General features: G+C 41.0%; 1 protein-coding gene across 2 annotated transcripts in view; it reads right to left on the bottom strand.

Moving 5' to 3' along the window:
- ids (iduronate 2-sulfatase) overlaps positions 1-14182 on the bottom strand; it is a 39121-nt gene extending 24939 nt beyond the window's left edge. Inside the window, exons 1-5 of one of the 2 annotated variants that reach the window (XM_076292653.1) lie at positions 13796-14182; positions 13562-13698; positions 13261-13441; positions 6191-6279; positions 1270-1470 (exon numbers count right to left, since the gene is read on the bottom strand). In XM_076292653.1, coding sequence (XP_076148768.1) covers positions 1270-1470; positions 6191-6279; positions 13261-13441; positions 13562-13698; positions 13796-13865 — 678 coding nt within the window. In that variant the 5' untranslated portion in view covers positions 13866-14182. The remainder of the gene's footprint in view (positions 1-1269; positions 1471-6190; positions 6280-13260; positions 13442-13561; positions 13699-13795) is intronic. The other variant, XM_076292654.1, reaches the window with a different exon arrangement.
- Positions 14183-16648: the final 2466 nt, after the last annotated feature.

Consider the following 16648-nt stretch of genomic DNA (forward strand, 5'->3'; position numbering starts at 1 on the left):
TTCCCAACAAACACTACATTGATAAGAGTAAACTCTTGCATCAGTATTTCTCTCATGATTATATATGCCTATGTGAAGCTATTTAGTATCATCCGCAGCTAATTGTCATGTGAGGTTTGAACCAAAGACTTGTTTTAATTGTGGAGCTGATTTTGAGAAATTAAACTTTGTTTCAGCTTATGCTGCAAACATAGTTTCCTGTGGTTAACTTTACCTAGGGGTCATTCCGTTTCGATTTCAACAAAATTTGGCAGGTCACCCTCTCCGAAAAAATCTGAATAAATTCACAGGTGTTTGTAGACCAAACTTATGCATGAACCTTAAATAGTATATCTGTATCACTAATGGTTCCAAAACTACAGCCCTTTGAAGCTTCAAGTCATTTTAAGCATCGTGGTGAACAATCCTTTTTGCTCAACTTCCAACATTATGGGCTCTTTTGGTATTTCACACACATTAGTGAAACTATGTGAATAGAAGTATTTTTTCCTGTTGAATTAAAAAATCTAATCAGATCAGACGTATCTTGTGTAATTTCCCCTCTGCAAAGCTCTGAAAATATGGAAAATATATACGCTTTTTGGAGAGGGTGACCGGTCAGCCACCATGTGATTTGACACGGAATGACCCCTAGCTTTTTTGTCTTCCAGAATTCTGGAATATATATATATATATATAAAATAAATGGACTTGAAGTGAAGGATACTGTTAACATTCTTTAACAGGTGTCTTAAATGTCTGGTGGGATATTCACACATGTTTTTCTATGTTTAATAATAGCAATGCTCCAACATCATAAAAATCATAAAAATATAAATAAATAAATACATTTGATGTTTGATGGCTAACCTGTCTAACCAAACTAAGCCAGCAGTGGGAACAAAGGAAACAGATTTTAGTACAATTCCCACAACTCCAATTGCCTATTTCACTAACAATCATGACATCTTTAACAACGTATGAGGTACTGTGGACTGGAGTTAGTCCTGTAGTTGTAGGAGTATTAAAAAAAAGTATAATTGGAACAATGGCACACCCATGGTTTTGGCAGCCGTCCGTCCGTGCGTCCAAAACCTAGCAGTATAAGTATAACAGAGTCTACAAGTACATGCTAAAGCAATGTAGGCAAAGTCTAAAAACAGATCTAAAAGCCAACATATTTGATCTATATCCACAAAGCTGCAGACTGTTGACAATAAGGGAAGTTATTTTAAAAGTTTGATTCCATAAGAAAAGCTCAGAACAACTCAGTTCTAAGGGAATACATACCTGAGGAATTCTGAATGGTATGTGTGGTTTATAGTATCCAACCGCCAAGAAAAATGAACTTTTTGATTTTTTCATTGACTTCAACAACCGTATTGCCTCCTCAGTATTCTCAATGTCTGGCAAGGTACTGAGTGGCATTTCCGTCACATTGACAGCACAAAGAAGGTTTTCATGCAGTTTGCCATCTGGGCCTTTGCAGACCTAGACAACAAAGACAACAGATAAATTATCAACCTGCTATGTATGAAGTAGAATAAATTCATTTCTTCATTTTACTGAATCTGGAAATTCTATATTCTCTATGTCCATCAGTAAAAATTACCTTCAGCAGTTCATTCAAATAATATGGATGAATTATGATTAACTACATTGAACACAATAAAATACCTTAGCACATACTGTAGCCTGGTGCACTGTGTCTCAAAATAAGCTCTGACTGAAATTTGATGTTAAAATTAACAAAAAAAAAAAACATTTTGCAGATGTTGATAGAACAGAGGTTAAATATTATTAAATGTTATTAATATTATTTTTGAACTGTTTGAGATAAGCAATCATTTGCATACAGAACAGTGCTTTTCAGCTTTTCTGCTAATTGGATGACATCTTAGCCCAATTTTTGAGCAGACAATATCATATCAGAGAAAGTAGTAGGTCCAAGTTAATTTTCAGAGGTTTCAAACTCTGAGTGTCTGAAAAGCTAAACAACCCCCCTTTCTAGTAGGCTAATTCGAACATTATTTCTTATTAATGCATTCCTTGACATGTCATCCCTAAGTTAAGTAGTGCTACTATTGATTGCATACAATATATCAAGGAAAATATTTGAAAGTGATCATCAAAAAATAATTTATTTTCTTTAGGAATGTCCATTGTATAGTTTAATAGGAAGAGGAGCTATGCTAGCTTTCTAGCTTAGTGTTAATTGTGTTTGTTTGAAAGAAGACAAGGCCAAGGAAAGTGAGCTCTGCTTTATTTGTGACAAGTATTTGAAGAACACTGACAAGAACTCAAAGTTCACTCCTTTTCCAGACTCAGAGGATACAGTTAGCAATATTTTAATCTATGCTTAAAAGAGAAGTGCTTAAGGTGACCGTCGTCATCACAGTTCAACAAAAGTAACTAAAAGTTGTTTGTTTTTTATTTTACTACATGTCAAATATACACAGGAGAGATGTTAAATTCCTAGTGCTGTAGGGTAGGGGATTTCACACAGCGGCCAATCAACAACCAAGCCTATTTACCATCAAATTCTTCTTCCAAAGCAATGACAGTCTATTGCGCTGCATCATTAAAGGAATTATCCGGAGTAAAATGCACTTTAGATCAATTTACGGATGATTGGGAGTACATACGTTGAGTTAACATCCAAATCATGTCATTCATGTCATGCGTTTTGAGAAAGTTCGATTTTACCGTTTTTAGTCAAAACTCGTTAGCCTGGAAGTGACCGAGGCATGTCATTTCGCCGCTACAAAACGCTATTTTTATACCTCTTCTACAGTTCCAAACAACATTACACTTACGTGGTAGTGAGTAGAGGGTCCCTAAAGCCAAATCGTAACACGCTCTGGAAATTCACAATTTCGTCGCCGTTTTTAAAAAAAAAAAAAAAAACAGTCCAGCATTTCTTTCGAAATTGAAATGAAGTTGTATGGACTGGACTATGTTTTTTTTTTTTTTTTTTAAACGGCGACGAAATTGTGAATTTCCAGAGCGTGTTACTCCACACTCAGCAATCGACTCCTTCGGACTTTCCCCTGAAGATGGCAGCAAAGATGGCAACATTTCCGGAAAGGTACTGGCTTGATGAAATTCATTCTGGACTCTCTATCCGACCACATAAAGACCTCGGGATACTTCGGTTTGGCTTTAGGGACCCTCTACTCACTACCACGTAAGTGTAATGTTGTTTGGAACTGTAGAAGAGGTATAAAAATAGCGTTTTGTAGCGGCGAAATGACATGCCTCGGTCACTTCCAGGCTAACGAGTTTTGACTAAAAACGGTAAAATCGAACTTTCTCAAAACACATCCGAATGACATGATTTGGATGTCAACTCAACGTATGTACTCCCAATCATCCGTAAATTGATCTAAAGTGCATTTTACTCCGGATAATTCCTTTAAGGCTAATTTTGAAGTCGGTGGGTGTGATTAGCCAGGAAGTGGCGATATATCTAGAGCACCACATCGTCAGAGCGGTTCGAACCAATAAAAATGTTTGGGCGGGCTTTGTGCAATTATGGACAGATGAGCAACAGTGCCTCGTCGATCACGTCACCTGAGCACGCTTAGGTTGATTTTTTTTGTTTGCAACAAAAGCACTGTCGCTAGAAGCTAGACATTTATATTTCGCTATCTCGTCTGTTGTACAAGATATTGACAGCGCACTAAAAAACGACCAGAAAACAATGTTAAGCCATTTGTAGAGAATAAGGATGGTTAGGGTGTTTACATGATTCACGGTAAGCTATTTCATTGCTCTGATTGGTTAGGTCTATCCAATTGACTGCAGTGTGTCCCACAGAATTGGATTCAATTTGTGGCGGTAGCTGACTTGGACAATGGGGGGGGGGGGGGGGGGGCGAATTAAGATCGTCTTGGTAGTGTATAGGTCTAATTGAGTGCCTGTCACTTTAAGACGTTTGAGGGAACCCTTGCAATTGTAACACAGTTGAAAGGCTGCTGATGTGTGGATGCAATTCATAACGTTTTCTACATAGTTAAAATAAAGGTTCACGTACTTCTCCTTGGGACAAGCACTTTTGAATTTTGGAAAACACTTTTCCATTTACATCGGGATTTTGCAAACATTCAGTGTCAGAGTCAATAAAATGAGCCCTTCAACGAAATTGACAAGCAGTAAGTAGGCTAAGCATGCTAAATTCGACATCCAAACAGTATTCTAACGTTAGCTTTGAGATACTGCTTGATTTCATAACTTAACTTAGTTTAGTCTCTTCAATGTAGACTATGTTGTGATAAGACCTTAGCAGAGTTCACTTCAATGCAGCAGTTTTGAACAAATTTGCGCAGCATGGTCACGATGCTAAGCGTATTTAATAGCAATTTAGCTAGACGTCTTCTATGCAATGCTTCTATGTGGCAACAACAATCCTTCAACAATCGTGAATATTTTGTTAAATTCACATGCAGAGGAGTGGCAGCGGGCTACGAGAGAGAGCGGGGCGGGGCAAGGAAAGGCTGCGTGCGTAAAAAGCGCAGCTCAATGGCAATGCAAGGATTTGACCTTAAATTTCATTTAAATTAAATTAAACTAAATTAAACATAGAATATTAATCTGTGGCGGCCGATTTTTATTTTGTGGCGCCCCGCCACAGATTAGTCAATGTATGGGAAACACTGGACTGCCGAGGCATGTCTCCCCCCTTTATCGGTTGAAACACGCCCCCATAAGAACATCCCAATGGAGCAGTAGCAGACTCAAATTCTTGAGTATGACTACGTCAGGCTACTGAATTATCAGTATAATGTGATCTACATATTATACTGCCCAGGTAGTACACAGCAAATTGTGTTTCCAGCTCTATTTGTACGGTAAAATGTACTGCAATACATTGCAATATGTATTGTATCGCATCCCATGTATCTTGATGCGTATTGTATCGTGAGATCCTTGCCAATACACAGCCCTACTTTTAGGAAAGATTTTGATGATGACTGAAGACTGTGTTTCTGGGCTCGCCATCGCGTTAAGCACCATATGATTTTAAAATTGGCATCATAAGCCGCTGCTCTTAAGAAACTGTTGCTATGCTTTCATGTAGCCTATTACTATGTAGCCTACTACCCTCGCACAAATGGTTCTCCGTTTAAACTGGCATACACTTTGTTGAGTTTATACATTTTGTTCAGTGTAGGTGGTGTTGTGCGTGGCTGATATGTTGTTGTAGCTCTGTACTTCGCGCTAGTTGGGGAAAAGTACCCTACAACAAAATCCTTGAAGAAACGTTTCAGTAGATAGCATTTTGTTAGCTTACATTTTGTAAATTTTACTGAGAAATATGTTACCCTTTCCTACCTCAGCTCCAGACCGTAGCGGATTGGTCGGATCATTATGTGCTACAAGACCAAAGTCAGCGCCCAATTCACTTCAACTGTAGGTCGTGAGCAAGAGGCAGATTCAAGAGATATTGTGCATGAAATCACCACTTTATTAAATGGCCAATAGTTTAAACAATGCACAAGTCTCCTTCACAAACTACTTTTGCAGCAATCAGTAGACGGGCTCAGCAGCAACATCTTCTCTCTTTTCCTCTCTGGCTGAGTAGCACATACTTGCTCTCGCTCAATCTATAAGCCACACTCTACGCACTTAAAGGAGCCACACCACTTTTACAAATGTCTCTACAGTCTAGGGTGACGCATCATGTTTTGTTGCCCTATCAGATTTTAGTGAGAGAAAATAGTCCAGCTGATAATTAGCTTAATTAAGATGTGGAAACAGTGCCAGTGTGGAGACTTATTTTAGACATAATTGTTTATTTTTCTTTGGTTTGAAATAGCCTATTATACATTTCATTTGATATTTATTATTATTTATTTTAGGCTTTTGTAACAAACAAAACAAAAAATGGTATCGGCAAGTACACAAATGTAAAATACTCGTACTTGGTTTGAAAAAGATAGCATCTGTGCATCCTATAAACATAAAATAGGCCCTTAGAGTGTTCATGGTATGCAAATTATGCAGCGTTTAAGTCATGACCTCACAAAATTGTGAAAATGGAAGGGAAAACTTTTAAGCCAAAGTGGAATGTCTATATCTACCTCAATTATAAATATCAATTAAAGCAACAAAAAAATCTATTTTAATATCAAAATTCAGCAGGAATACACAAGGCACCAGACTAACAGGAGTAGTTAGGCCTAAACATTTGGGCAAGCCTGACACTGACCTTCCTCCTTTCATAATGGAAAGAGGGAGGATGATACGGTGGTACAGACCAGCTGTACGGGTAGTCATCCGTGTGGTTGGAAACAATGCCTTTAGGATAAGCACACAAAGCGGCGGTTTTCAAGCAGCCAAAACACAAGTCATAATCCACTTGAGAAATGTTAGAAACAATACAAAATGTAGCATCAGCGTTCTAAAGGATATCAGGTGGGGTAACACACAGAAGGGCAGCATGCATAGGACAGTACACAGCAGTATGTAACACTAGGGAGCTAAAACATTATGATTAAGTGAAATTTTACTGTGAGAGACAGTGCAAAATAGTCTAGTTAATAATTTGTTTAATTAAGATATGGAAGGCTTGTTTTAGACAGAATTGTTTTGTTTATTTTTTTGTTTGAAATAGCGTGCTATTATATATTTTATTTGATACTCATTATTATTTATATTTATTTTAGGCATATTGTAACAATCAGAGCAGAGAAGAAAATTCATTGCAATTTTATGCTAGTTATTTTGTGGTAGAAATATCGGTACTCGGTATCGGCACGTACACAAATGTAAATACTTGTACCTGTACTTGTACCGGTTTGAAACATCCCTATTTTTTGCCCATAAAGGTTGCTATGAAACTGATTTTGTTTTTAAGGATTTTCTTTGCTTTTTTCAGCAAATCTCTCAAAAAGTATAAAGTTCCCAAAAAATGAAGAAACAAAACATTGCTCAAGTGTCCCAGATAGCAAGAGGCTACAGGACAAGTGTCGGCAGATCTGCATTTTGCATCAGTTTTCCGGTGGTCCACTGACGGGTTCACAACAATGCCCCAATATTTTGCCACTTGTGGTCAAAACTCTTTTTCATTTGTTCAGTTATACTTCATTCATAATTTTTAATAACATTTTGGGCTCTATCTTGACGGTCTGAAACTCATGGTCTGAAGCGTATGGTTTAAGCACATTTAGTCTAGTCCAGGCTAAAATTGCTATCTTGACCGCGTAATAAGTTCGCCAATTGCCAGGCACATTGTTCAAAGGGGGTTGTTCTTATGTTTCTTAGTTAGTCATGGTTGTTTTTTTGAGCATACCATCCATTAAACCAATGAGAGTGACATCTGTCACTCCCTTTAAGAGCAAGGAGCACAAAATTGCTGGTATTTTGACGACGAGTGAGCGCATCTCTGCAGAAGGAATCTGCTTGCACACAAGACCATGTATGCAAAACCAGGATTCCACTAAACCTTGCTTTACTAAAGCGTGTGTGTGTGAATAGCAGAGTATAGTCTACATGCTTCTGCACTCGCCTATTATTTGAACTCATAGGCATCGCAATAGTTTAGACTGATATTCAACATATTAATTGCGGCCAGTTTCCCCCAGTTAAATATCCTATCTGAAACTAACTTCACCGGGGTCTCATAGCCAATGACAAACACTCACACTTAGTTTCACTATTGACTGACAAGGGGTAACAATCGAACAGAAGGTGTAAGCTAGGGCCCTTTATGTCTTTTCTTAATATTCACTTGTTAAAATAAAAGTGATGGTGGTCCAACAGCGGACCAGAAGTGGCATGCCACCAGTGGTCCGCTATCTGCCAATCTGATTTTGCTATCTGGGGTCCTTTAGAACAGTGTTTCCCAACCTTTTTTCCTTGAAGGCCCCCTTGCCTGTGTCTAAGACAAGCCAGGGCAGGGCCCCCTACCCGAACGTGATTAAATTTACAAACTTATAAGTTCAGAGGTCAGAGGTAATAAATAGCTACATGAGTTTAAATGTGAAATAAAAATATGTTTTAATTTGGATTAAACAGAATTTTGATTATCCAATTGGGTGTACATACATCTAATGTGCGCAAATATAATTTTGGTAACCTTACAATAGGGCTGTCAATCTTCTTCCATAATCCAATTCGAATTTCATTCATTACTATTTTTAATAATCAAATTATATTTGAATATTTAATGCTCAAATGTAGCTTATTATCAATATTTACGATGCATCTCTATACACTGTATAAACTGGCTTATGCTTTGCCAATGCCACTGGGCAGTTCCAGCGTTATGGATGTGACAATTGGACTCATATTGGTAAACAAAATGCCTTAGAGTGGGGGGAAAATTAGTATCAGTGAATTAATTTGCATAACTTTTAATGCAACCTCTGTCCTCTGAATACTGAGAAATCCTCAAATTTCATATAATCAATTTCATCCTAAGAGTACAAGGCATTTTATCAGTGTTATGGATGTGACATGAAATGGACACACTTTTGTGAGAGATTACAGGTTTTCTACAAACTCTGTGAATTTTGAAGTAAACTGCCGAAACTATGATATATGTAGCATGAAGGAGACTTGAATGAACACAAAAAGTGTGTTTTTGAAACTATGCGTCATTTTCGTAATGCATTATGTAGGAAAAATTGGCGTTATGGATGTGACGGTTTCACGTTATGGATGTGACGTGTCTGAATTGCTTTTTTCTTCAATTTTGGTCAGTGATTCCCGGGTTACTGAAACACCAGGGAACATGACACTTGGTGGCCACTCCCCTAAATAACTAGCCCTACCTGAACCGTTGCACCCAAGATGACAAAATATTTATGGTATGTTAGTCTCAAGAGCCCACATCAACCTAACCCATACCCACTCATTTGTGATTTGCACACATAAAGTACATGCACACATACGCAGATGCGCACAGGTGCCTGCGCCTGCAGGTGTACGTCCGTACGCACTGTGCGTACCATCAGGCTACTCAACAACAAGAGAAAATGTCCCGTGTGTGTGTGTGTTTTCACACCAAATTGGCCCACCATACCTTCCCAACTATGGACAGTATTGTAACAAGCTCAGCTCGAGTTGTCACCAAATTAATGTCATCGGTTCATAAAAACGCACATTCACTGATAATCTCTAGCATGCTTAGATTTATTGAAGTGCTTTGGTGAGGGTGAGAACGTGAAAGAGAGAGAGAGATAGGCCCATAGGCCAGAGTTTATAATTGTCTAAACACCGCCGACGCGGCACAACAAAAAAGGAGAAGAAACGCGCAACCAGCGCTGTTTCAGTCCATTAAACAGAGCGAAAAAGGTAACTGAAAAACCTCTGTATTTTCAATGTCAATCAGTCCAAAAAAATGAAAGTAATCCACGGCAATAATAATCCATACGTCCGAGGGTGTCAAGACAGTCTTTGAAACGCAAGCACAAAAATAGGAAAAGGATAGATCTCACCTCGAAATCATCTCCAGGATATGCGGAAAAAACAGTCAATTATTTCTTATGTCGGGCGTAAAGAAGAGGATAATCCCAGTCTGAAAAGTAGGCTAAAGGAGGTTATCAGAAGCGCCGATCGCCTTCTACCCCTGTCCATTCATTCATTCCTCTTTTTGGCTTTCTTTCCGCGTCCCATTTAAACCGCAACATGTGATTCTCCGAGAGCGCAGCCATAGGGCCAGAACAGGAAAAGTGGATGAGAGTGAGCGTGGAAGGGTGAGTGACAGTTCTAGACCCTATCGTCTGTTTGACTATACTCGCCCTGGATCACTGACTTACGCCCATAGTCATCAAGATAGCTAGCCAACTATAAAGATGGTTAGAGAGAAACAGAGCTTATAGAGCTCAATACTACCTGGCCAGGTTTTTAAATAGTACATTATAAAGAAAAGGCACTTTTATAGTAAGAAAGTTAGGCCTATTCCACATGAAGAAACAGTTAGTAAATCTGTTATGTTTCACAAAAATAAATAAGACTTGTCTTATATTATAATATGGCCATCTATATGGCGGATGCTACAGTATGGGTGTGCGTACCATAGCATTAATTCCTGCAGGCGCTCCTGGATGCGCACACACACACGCACGCACGCACAGTCGCACACATACAGACAGGCAAGCACACACACACACATAAACACATACAGACAGGCAAGCACACACACACACACACACACACACATGCACAAACACCCACCCACATGAATGCAGATACATAAACACACACACACAGGCACACATACGCATGTGGGCATGCAAACACACATGCACACACACACACACATAAACACACAAACACAGGCACGCATACGCACATGCACACACACAGACACACACACACACACTCTTATAAACAAAAGCTAACTCATATATGCACACATTTACATGCACATGAGTTGCAGGAGTAAGAGATGGAGACAAATTGACAAGCGTTATGTGGTACATCTAGTTTATTGCTGCCCTTACTTATGTTACTCTGTGGGTATTAGCTACAGAGGACCTGACACTTCAAATGCTGTCATATCGCGTCACATTGAAAATTAAACTGTGGTAAGCAGACGTGAACGGCAGGCTGAACAGATCTGCAACAGAAGGAGGTTGCTATGTTAACTCCAGCTGCAAAGTCAGCCATCTTCACCAGCTAACACGATAATCCAGTTACTGTACAACATTAGTATGACAGTTACAGGAAGATAATCGCTCAGATTTTCGTTATTAGGCCACTTGAAAATAGGCTATGGCTAGGCTAATCACTGGAGGTATTTTTTATTATGTTTGTTTTGCTAATAGTTAGGCAAGGCCTCCCTGTGGTTTTGATCAACCTAATAATCTTTGAAATGTCAATTGTAAACACTAAGTTGAAATGCGTTGAAACTGACATGCCACCAGAACAGACGTTTTATCGGCTTTGAGGTATAATAAGGTCCCCAGTCTTGTAAATTCACATTATGTAACATCCATAACGTCATATCCATAACGCACCATTAAAGGTTTTAAAAGTAAGAAAGGGGCACAATTTGGTCATCACACTTTACATTGATATAAATCAGCTTTGCACAGACACTATGGACATTGTCGCATCAACACTGTATGTGTAGCATAAACTATTCCTATAAAACGTTATGGATGTGACATGGCCATGGAACTTGCTGACTTAAAAACAAAAGCCTTACAAATGTAAGGAGTTGTGCTCTTAAAGGCAAGCTGAGCATAGACATTACTCTACCATTCCCTTGTCAATCTGGAATTTGTCAAATGACACAATTTGTTTGAACATTGGGTCCATTTATCCACTTTTGAAATATGTATAATATTACCATGTGAAATATGTTGTTTCTGTATGGTTGCACACCATATTTATGATGTAAAAAGAGTGTCATTCTCCATCAAATTCAATCAGATCAGTTACAAACAATAAAATATAGACCTAAATGAAGATTTTAACAACAGTTCTATTTGCGTATGCACAACTTTTTTTTTCCATGGTAAGGATGACCTTTGCATGGAATTGCCCCACTATAAAGGCATGGTTGACTTGTTATATTGAACAAAAGCTCAGTCTACCAACGATATCTGTGCAACTTGAGTGGTTTCAATTTCTTTTGCGCTGACGCGCGCACAAACACTGAATGAACGCCCATACCACTTTATTGAATACCTCTATGTTTAATGACGCCAAATTAGCAAGTATTTCCTGATTGGGGAAAAGTTTGCTTTCTTTTTTTCTGTCGGCCTGCGATTCCATGAACCATTATGCCTATTAGAGAAGTGACAAAAGCACCGAATATAGCCAAGAGGAGGGAGGCAAAAACCTAATTCTTGCCTGCTTTAGCTGCGCGGTTCCTCGTCCTCGGACTGTTTACCTACCTAGCTTGTCAGGGTGTAGCGTTATCGCTGCTAAATATTCTGCAGATTACAACATTGTTAGGCTAAATGTTATTTTTCCATTTTCTGATGGAAATCCAAAAACGTTCCACACATCGCTGAAATGGTCAGGAGTGGTGATCTCCGTGGGTGCATCACTTCTGCCATATTTAGATTGTGCATTAGACGTGACAAAAGCATTTCGTTTTCACATATTCGCTAAAGTTAGCCAACACATAAAAAAACACCACATTCGAGTAGTAATTTCCAAATTCGAATAGTATTTTTAAATATTCGATTTATATTCGACTTTAGAAATTCGTTCCAACAGCCCTACCTTACAAACTCAGCCCAGGCAACATTGTGCGGACCCCCTGTAATCTCTGGCGACCCCTAGTGGGGTCTGCGGACCCCAGGTTGGGAACCACTGAGTATCTATCTATCTATCTTTCTATGTAACAATGTCTGAGCGAAGTTTGTACATTAAATCGTTGAGGCTGAACTAGACACACTAATCTAGTTAGAAAAAGTATAAAAGACAATAAAAAGAGGACTATGGTTAACTGTACAGTGAGTTTGCATGCACTGACTATAATAAAGAAGGCAAGCTCCATCATTTGGTCTGAACAGGACACAGCTGGTGGCTGAGGTGAGAATACTCTAAAACTGATTTCAGTAAGAAACAATCCCTCCCACCCACATGCCCTGGAAGTATTTCGATAGGGCACCTTCAGTCACATGCTGACCCTCCCAATGTGCAGGACTGAACAATGCAGGAAGTATTTTCTGCCAGCTGCCATTAGACTGTTAAAGCTGCAGTTGGCAAGTCTGACAGATTGAGGGGACTCAAAATGTTGAATGTTTACAACTCTCATGCCCCTCCCCCACTACCACCGAGCACCCTCATATCAAGTTTGTGCTCGTCAGTGCGCACCAGACTGCACCAGACTGTGATTGACAGTCAGATCTCACACAGCCCTGCTCTGATTGGACCAGAAGAACCGGGAGCTGTGGATTTTTGCAAAACAAATAACAGGCTCTAGGTGGAGGTAGAACTGCGTTTTTTCCCCTAAAACCGGCTGATTTATGTTGTTCTGTCGGAGCATAGTGTCGGTTTCAGTGAATATGATAAAAAAATCTTGCCAACTGCAGCTTTAACTGTAGCCTACAATAACATTGAATGCTATGCATGCATGTAGGCTACAAGTATTTTGTCTAGGGGTCATTCCACGTCAATTCAACCAGGGCCCAGGCACTTAGATCTCAAAAAATTCTGTAAATCGCTATTATATTCATATGTTCTCTGGAAGTTTCCATGGAAGCTCAAATGCAGGTTATTCCGAGCACTCCATGCCAAAGGCTGGAATTCTTTTCATTCTGAACACAGGTTGATATGGATTTAGGCCTACAATGTGAGCATAAAAATGTTTACCTGGATGAAATATCTTTCCAACAGACAAGGTAGTATACCCATGGCTTTTGAAGTACTGAGGGAGCGTGGTGTAATTGCCCGAATGGACTCTCCAATAGAAATTTGAGTTGTCATACAATTTCGTAGTGTCTGGCCTTCGACTTGTTAAGATTGACGTTCGACTGGGTCCACATAATGCTTGCTAAACAAAGTAAAAGAAACAAAGAAAGAAATGAGACTCGGGTCCAGCCTTAGCCATGACACCCTCCTACATAGTGGGTTCTCGCCATAGACAGTAAAGGAAAAGTTCTCGCGCACTCACCTGAGCGTATGCATTGAAGAACACTTTGCTTTTCGATGCAAGTTGATCAATATTTGGCGATTTTACTAGTGGATCCGAGTAGCAGCCCAATGATGGTCGCAAGTCATCGGCCATAATGTAAAGCACATTGAATTTGTCTGAAAATAGAATATATAGTTGATGGAAATGAAACAAACAAAAGCTTCGATTAGGCTGCAACGTGAACGAGCGTAGCCTACTTTAATCTAGGCCTACCTCTTCCCACAACTTCCAACAGTCCTATACATATTACAAAGAGACGTGGCAGAGTCATCTTCAAAAGCATCGTTGTTGTAGGCTATTCTACGTTGTTTGACCTCAATGCTCATTTCCAATTTCTTCCTAAAATCGTATGCTGACTTCTTCTTCTTTTGTCATGAGTTAGACAAGTACTGCCCTCTGCTGCATATTTTCATGAAGCACAAAACTTTTGTTTTAAATATCATGAACATGCCCCCAGAGTGTAGCGCTGTATCGCTGTAGCTGCCTGCATGTCTGCTCCTGTTGGCTGCAGCAACTCGAGCTAGGTAAAACCGATTGTTGTAGTTTGTTTTCCGTACCGACAGTAGGGTACTCGGTGACCTCGAGAACGGAGATCTATGTGAAATCGCCAGTTGTAAACGCAGTAGCAGTAACAGCAAAAAATGTCCTGTCCTGTTAGTACTGTCCTGAGTAGTGTCCCGAGACAGTTAGACACTGTCCCGAGACACCCAGACACTGTCCCGGGACAGTTAGCCACTGTCCTGTGACACCCATGACTGTCCTGTGACACCCATGACTGTCCTGTAACACCCAGACACTGTCCCGGGACACCCAGACACTGTCCTGTGACACCCAGATACTGTCCCGAGACACCCAGACACTGTCCCGAGACACTCATGACTGTCCTGTGACACCTAGACACTGTCCCGAGACAGTTAGACACTGTCCTGTGACACCCATGACTGTCCTGTAACACCCAGACACTGTCCCGAGACAGTTAGACACTGTCCCGTGACACCCATGACTGTCCTGTAACACCCAGGCACTGTCCTGTGACACCTATGACTGTCCTGTGACACCTAGATACTGTCCCGTGACACCTATGACTGTCCTGTAACATCCAGACACTGTCCCGTGACAGTTAGACACTGTCCCGTGACACCCATGACTGTCCTGTAACACCCAGGCACTGTCCTGTGACACCTATGACTGTCCTGTGACACCTAGACACTGTCCCGTGACACCTATGACTGTCCTGTAACATCCAGACACTGTCCTGTAACACCCAGACACTGTCCCGTGACACCCATGACTGTCCTGTAACACCCAGACACTGTCCTGTAACACCCAGACACTGTCCCGTGACACCTATGACTGTCCTGTGACACCTATGACTGTCCTGTAACATCCAGACACTGTCCCGAGACAGTTAGACACTGTCCCGTGACACCCATGACTGTCCTGTAACACCCAGACACTGTCCTGTAACACCCAGACACTGTCCCGTGACACCTATGACTGTCTTGTGACACCCAGACACTGTCCCGAGACAGTTAGCCACTGTCCTGTAACACCCAGACACTGTCTCGAGACAGTTAGACACTGTCCCGTGACACCCATGACTGTCCTGTAACACCCAGACACTGTCCTGTGACACCTAGACACTGTCCGGTGACACTCATGACTGTCCTGTAACATCCAGACACTGTCCCGTGACACCCATGACTGTCCTGTAACACCCAGACACTGTCCTGTGACACCTAGACACTGTCCGGTGACACTCATGACTGTCCTGTAACACCCAGACACTGTCCCGTGACACCTATGACTGTCCTGTGACACCCAGACACTGTCCTGGGACAGTTAGCCACTGTCCTGTAACACCCAGACACTGTCCCGAGACAGTTAGACACTGTCCCGTGACACCCATGACTGTCCTGTAACACCCAGACACTGTCTCGTGACACCTATGACTGTCCTGTGACACCTAGACACTGTCCCGTGACACCTATGACTGTCCTGTAACACCCAGACACTGTCCCGTGACACCTATGACTGTCCTGTAACATCCAGACACTGTCCCGTGACACCCATGACTGTCCTGTAACACCCAGACACTGTCCTGTGACACCTAGACACTGTCCGGTGACACTCATGACTGTCCTGTAACACCCAGACACTGTCCCGTGACACCTATGACTGTCCTGTGACACCCAGACACTGTCCTGGGACAGTTAGCCACTGTCCTGTAACACCCAGACACTGTCCCGAGACAGTTAGACACTGTCCCGTGACACCCATGACTGTCCTGTAACACCCAGACACTGTCTCGTGACACCTATGACTGTCCTGTGACACCTAGACACTGTCCCGTGACACCTATGACTGTCCTGTAACACCCAGACACTGTCCCGTGACACCTATGACTGTCCTGTAACATCCAGACACTGTCCCGTGACACCCATGACTGTCCTGTAACACCCAGACACTGTCCTGTGACACCTAGACACTGTCCGGTGACACTCATGACTGTCCTGTAACACCCAGACACTGTCCCGTGACACCTATGACTGTCCTGTGACACCCAGACACTGTCCTGGGACAGTTAGCCACTGTCCTGTAACACCCAGACACTGTCCCGAGACAGTTAGACACTGTCCCGTGACACCCATGACTGTCCTGTAACACCCAGACACTGTCTCGTGACACCTATGACTGTCCTGTGACACCTAGACACTGTCCCGTGACACCTATGACTGTCCTGTAACACCCAGACACTGTCCCGTGACACCTATGACTGTCCTGTAACATCCAGACACTGTCCTGAGACAGTTAGCTACTGTCCTGTGACACCAAGCCACTGTCCTGTGACACCAATGACAAATGTTCCAAATGTGAACCACTTTGAGCTGCATTCTGTGAATGAAAGGTGCTATAATTAATTATATTTATAATTATTATAATAATTATTATAATTATTATTATGTAGAATCATTTATGTCTTTGAATCATTGTGTGTGTGTGTGTGTGTGTGTGTGTGTGTGTGTGTATGTATGTATGTATGTATGTATCTTTTTATTTGTTTTG

Source organism: Alosa pseudoharengus, unplaced genomic scaffold (assembly GCF_046254945.1).
Source record: "Alosa pseudoharengus isolate Yale_2024_CS ecotype anadromous, Long Island Sound unplaced genomic scaffold, YU_APseudo_1.1 YU_APseudo_1.1_scf_19, whole genome shotgun sequence".
Lineage (NCBI taxonomy): Eukaryota > Metazoa > Chordata > Actinopteri > Clupeiformes > Clupeidae > Alosa > Alosa pseudoharengus.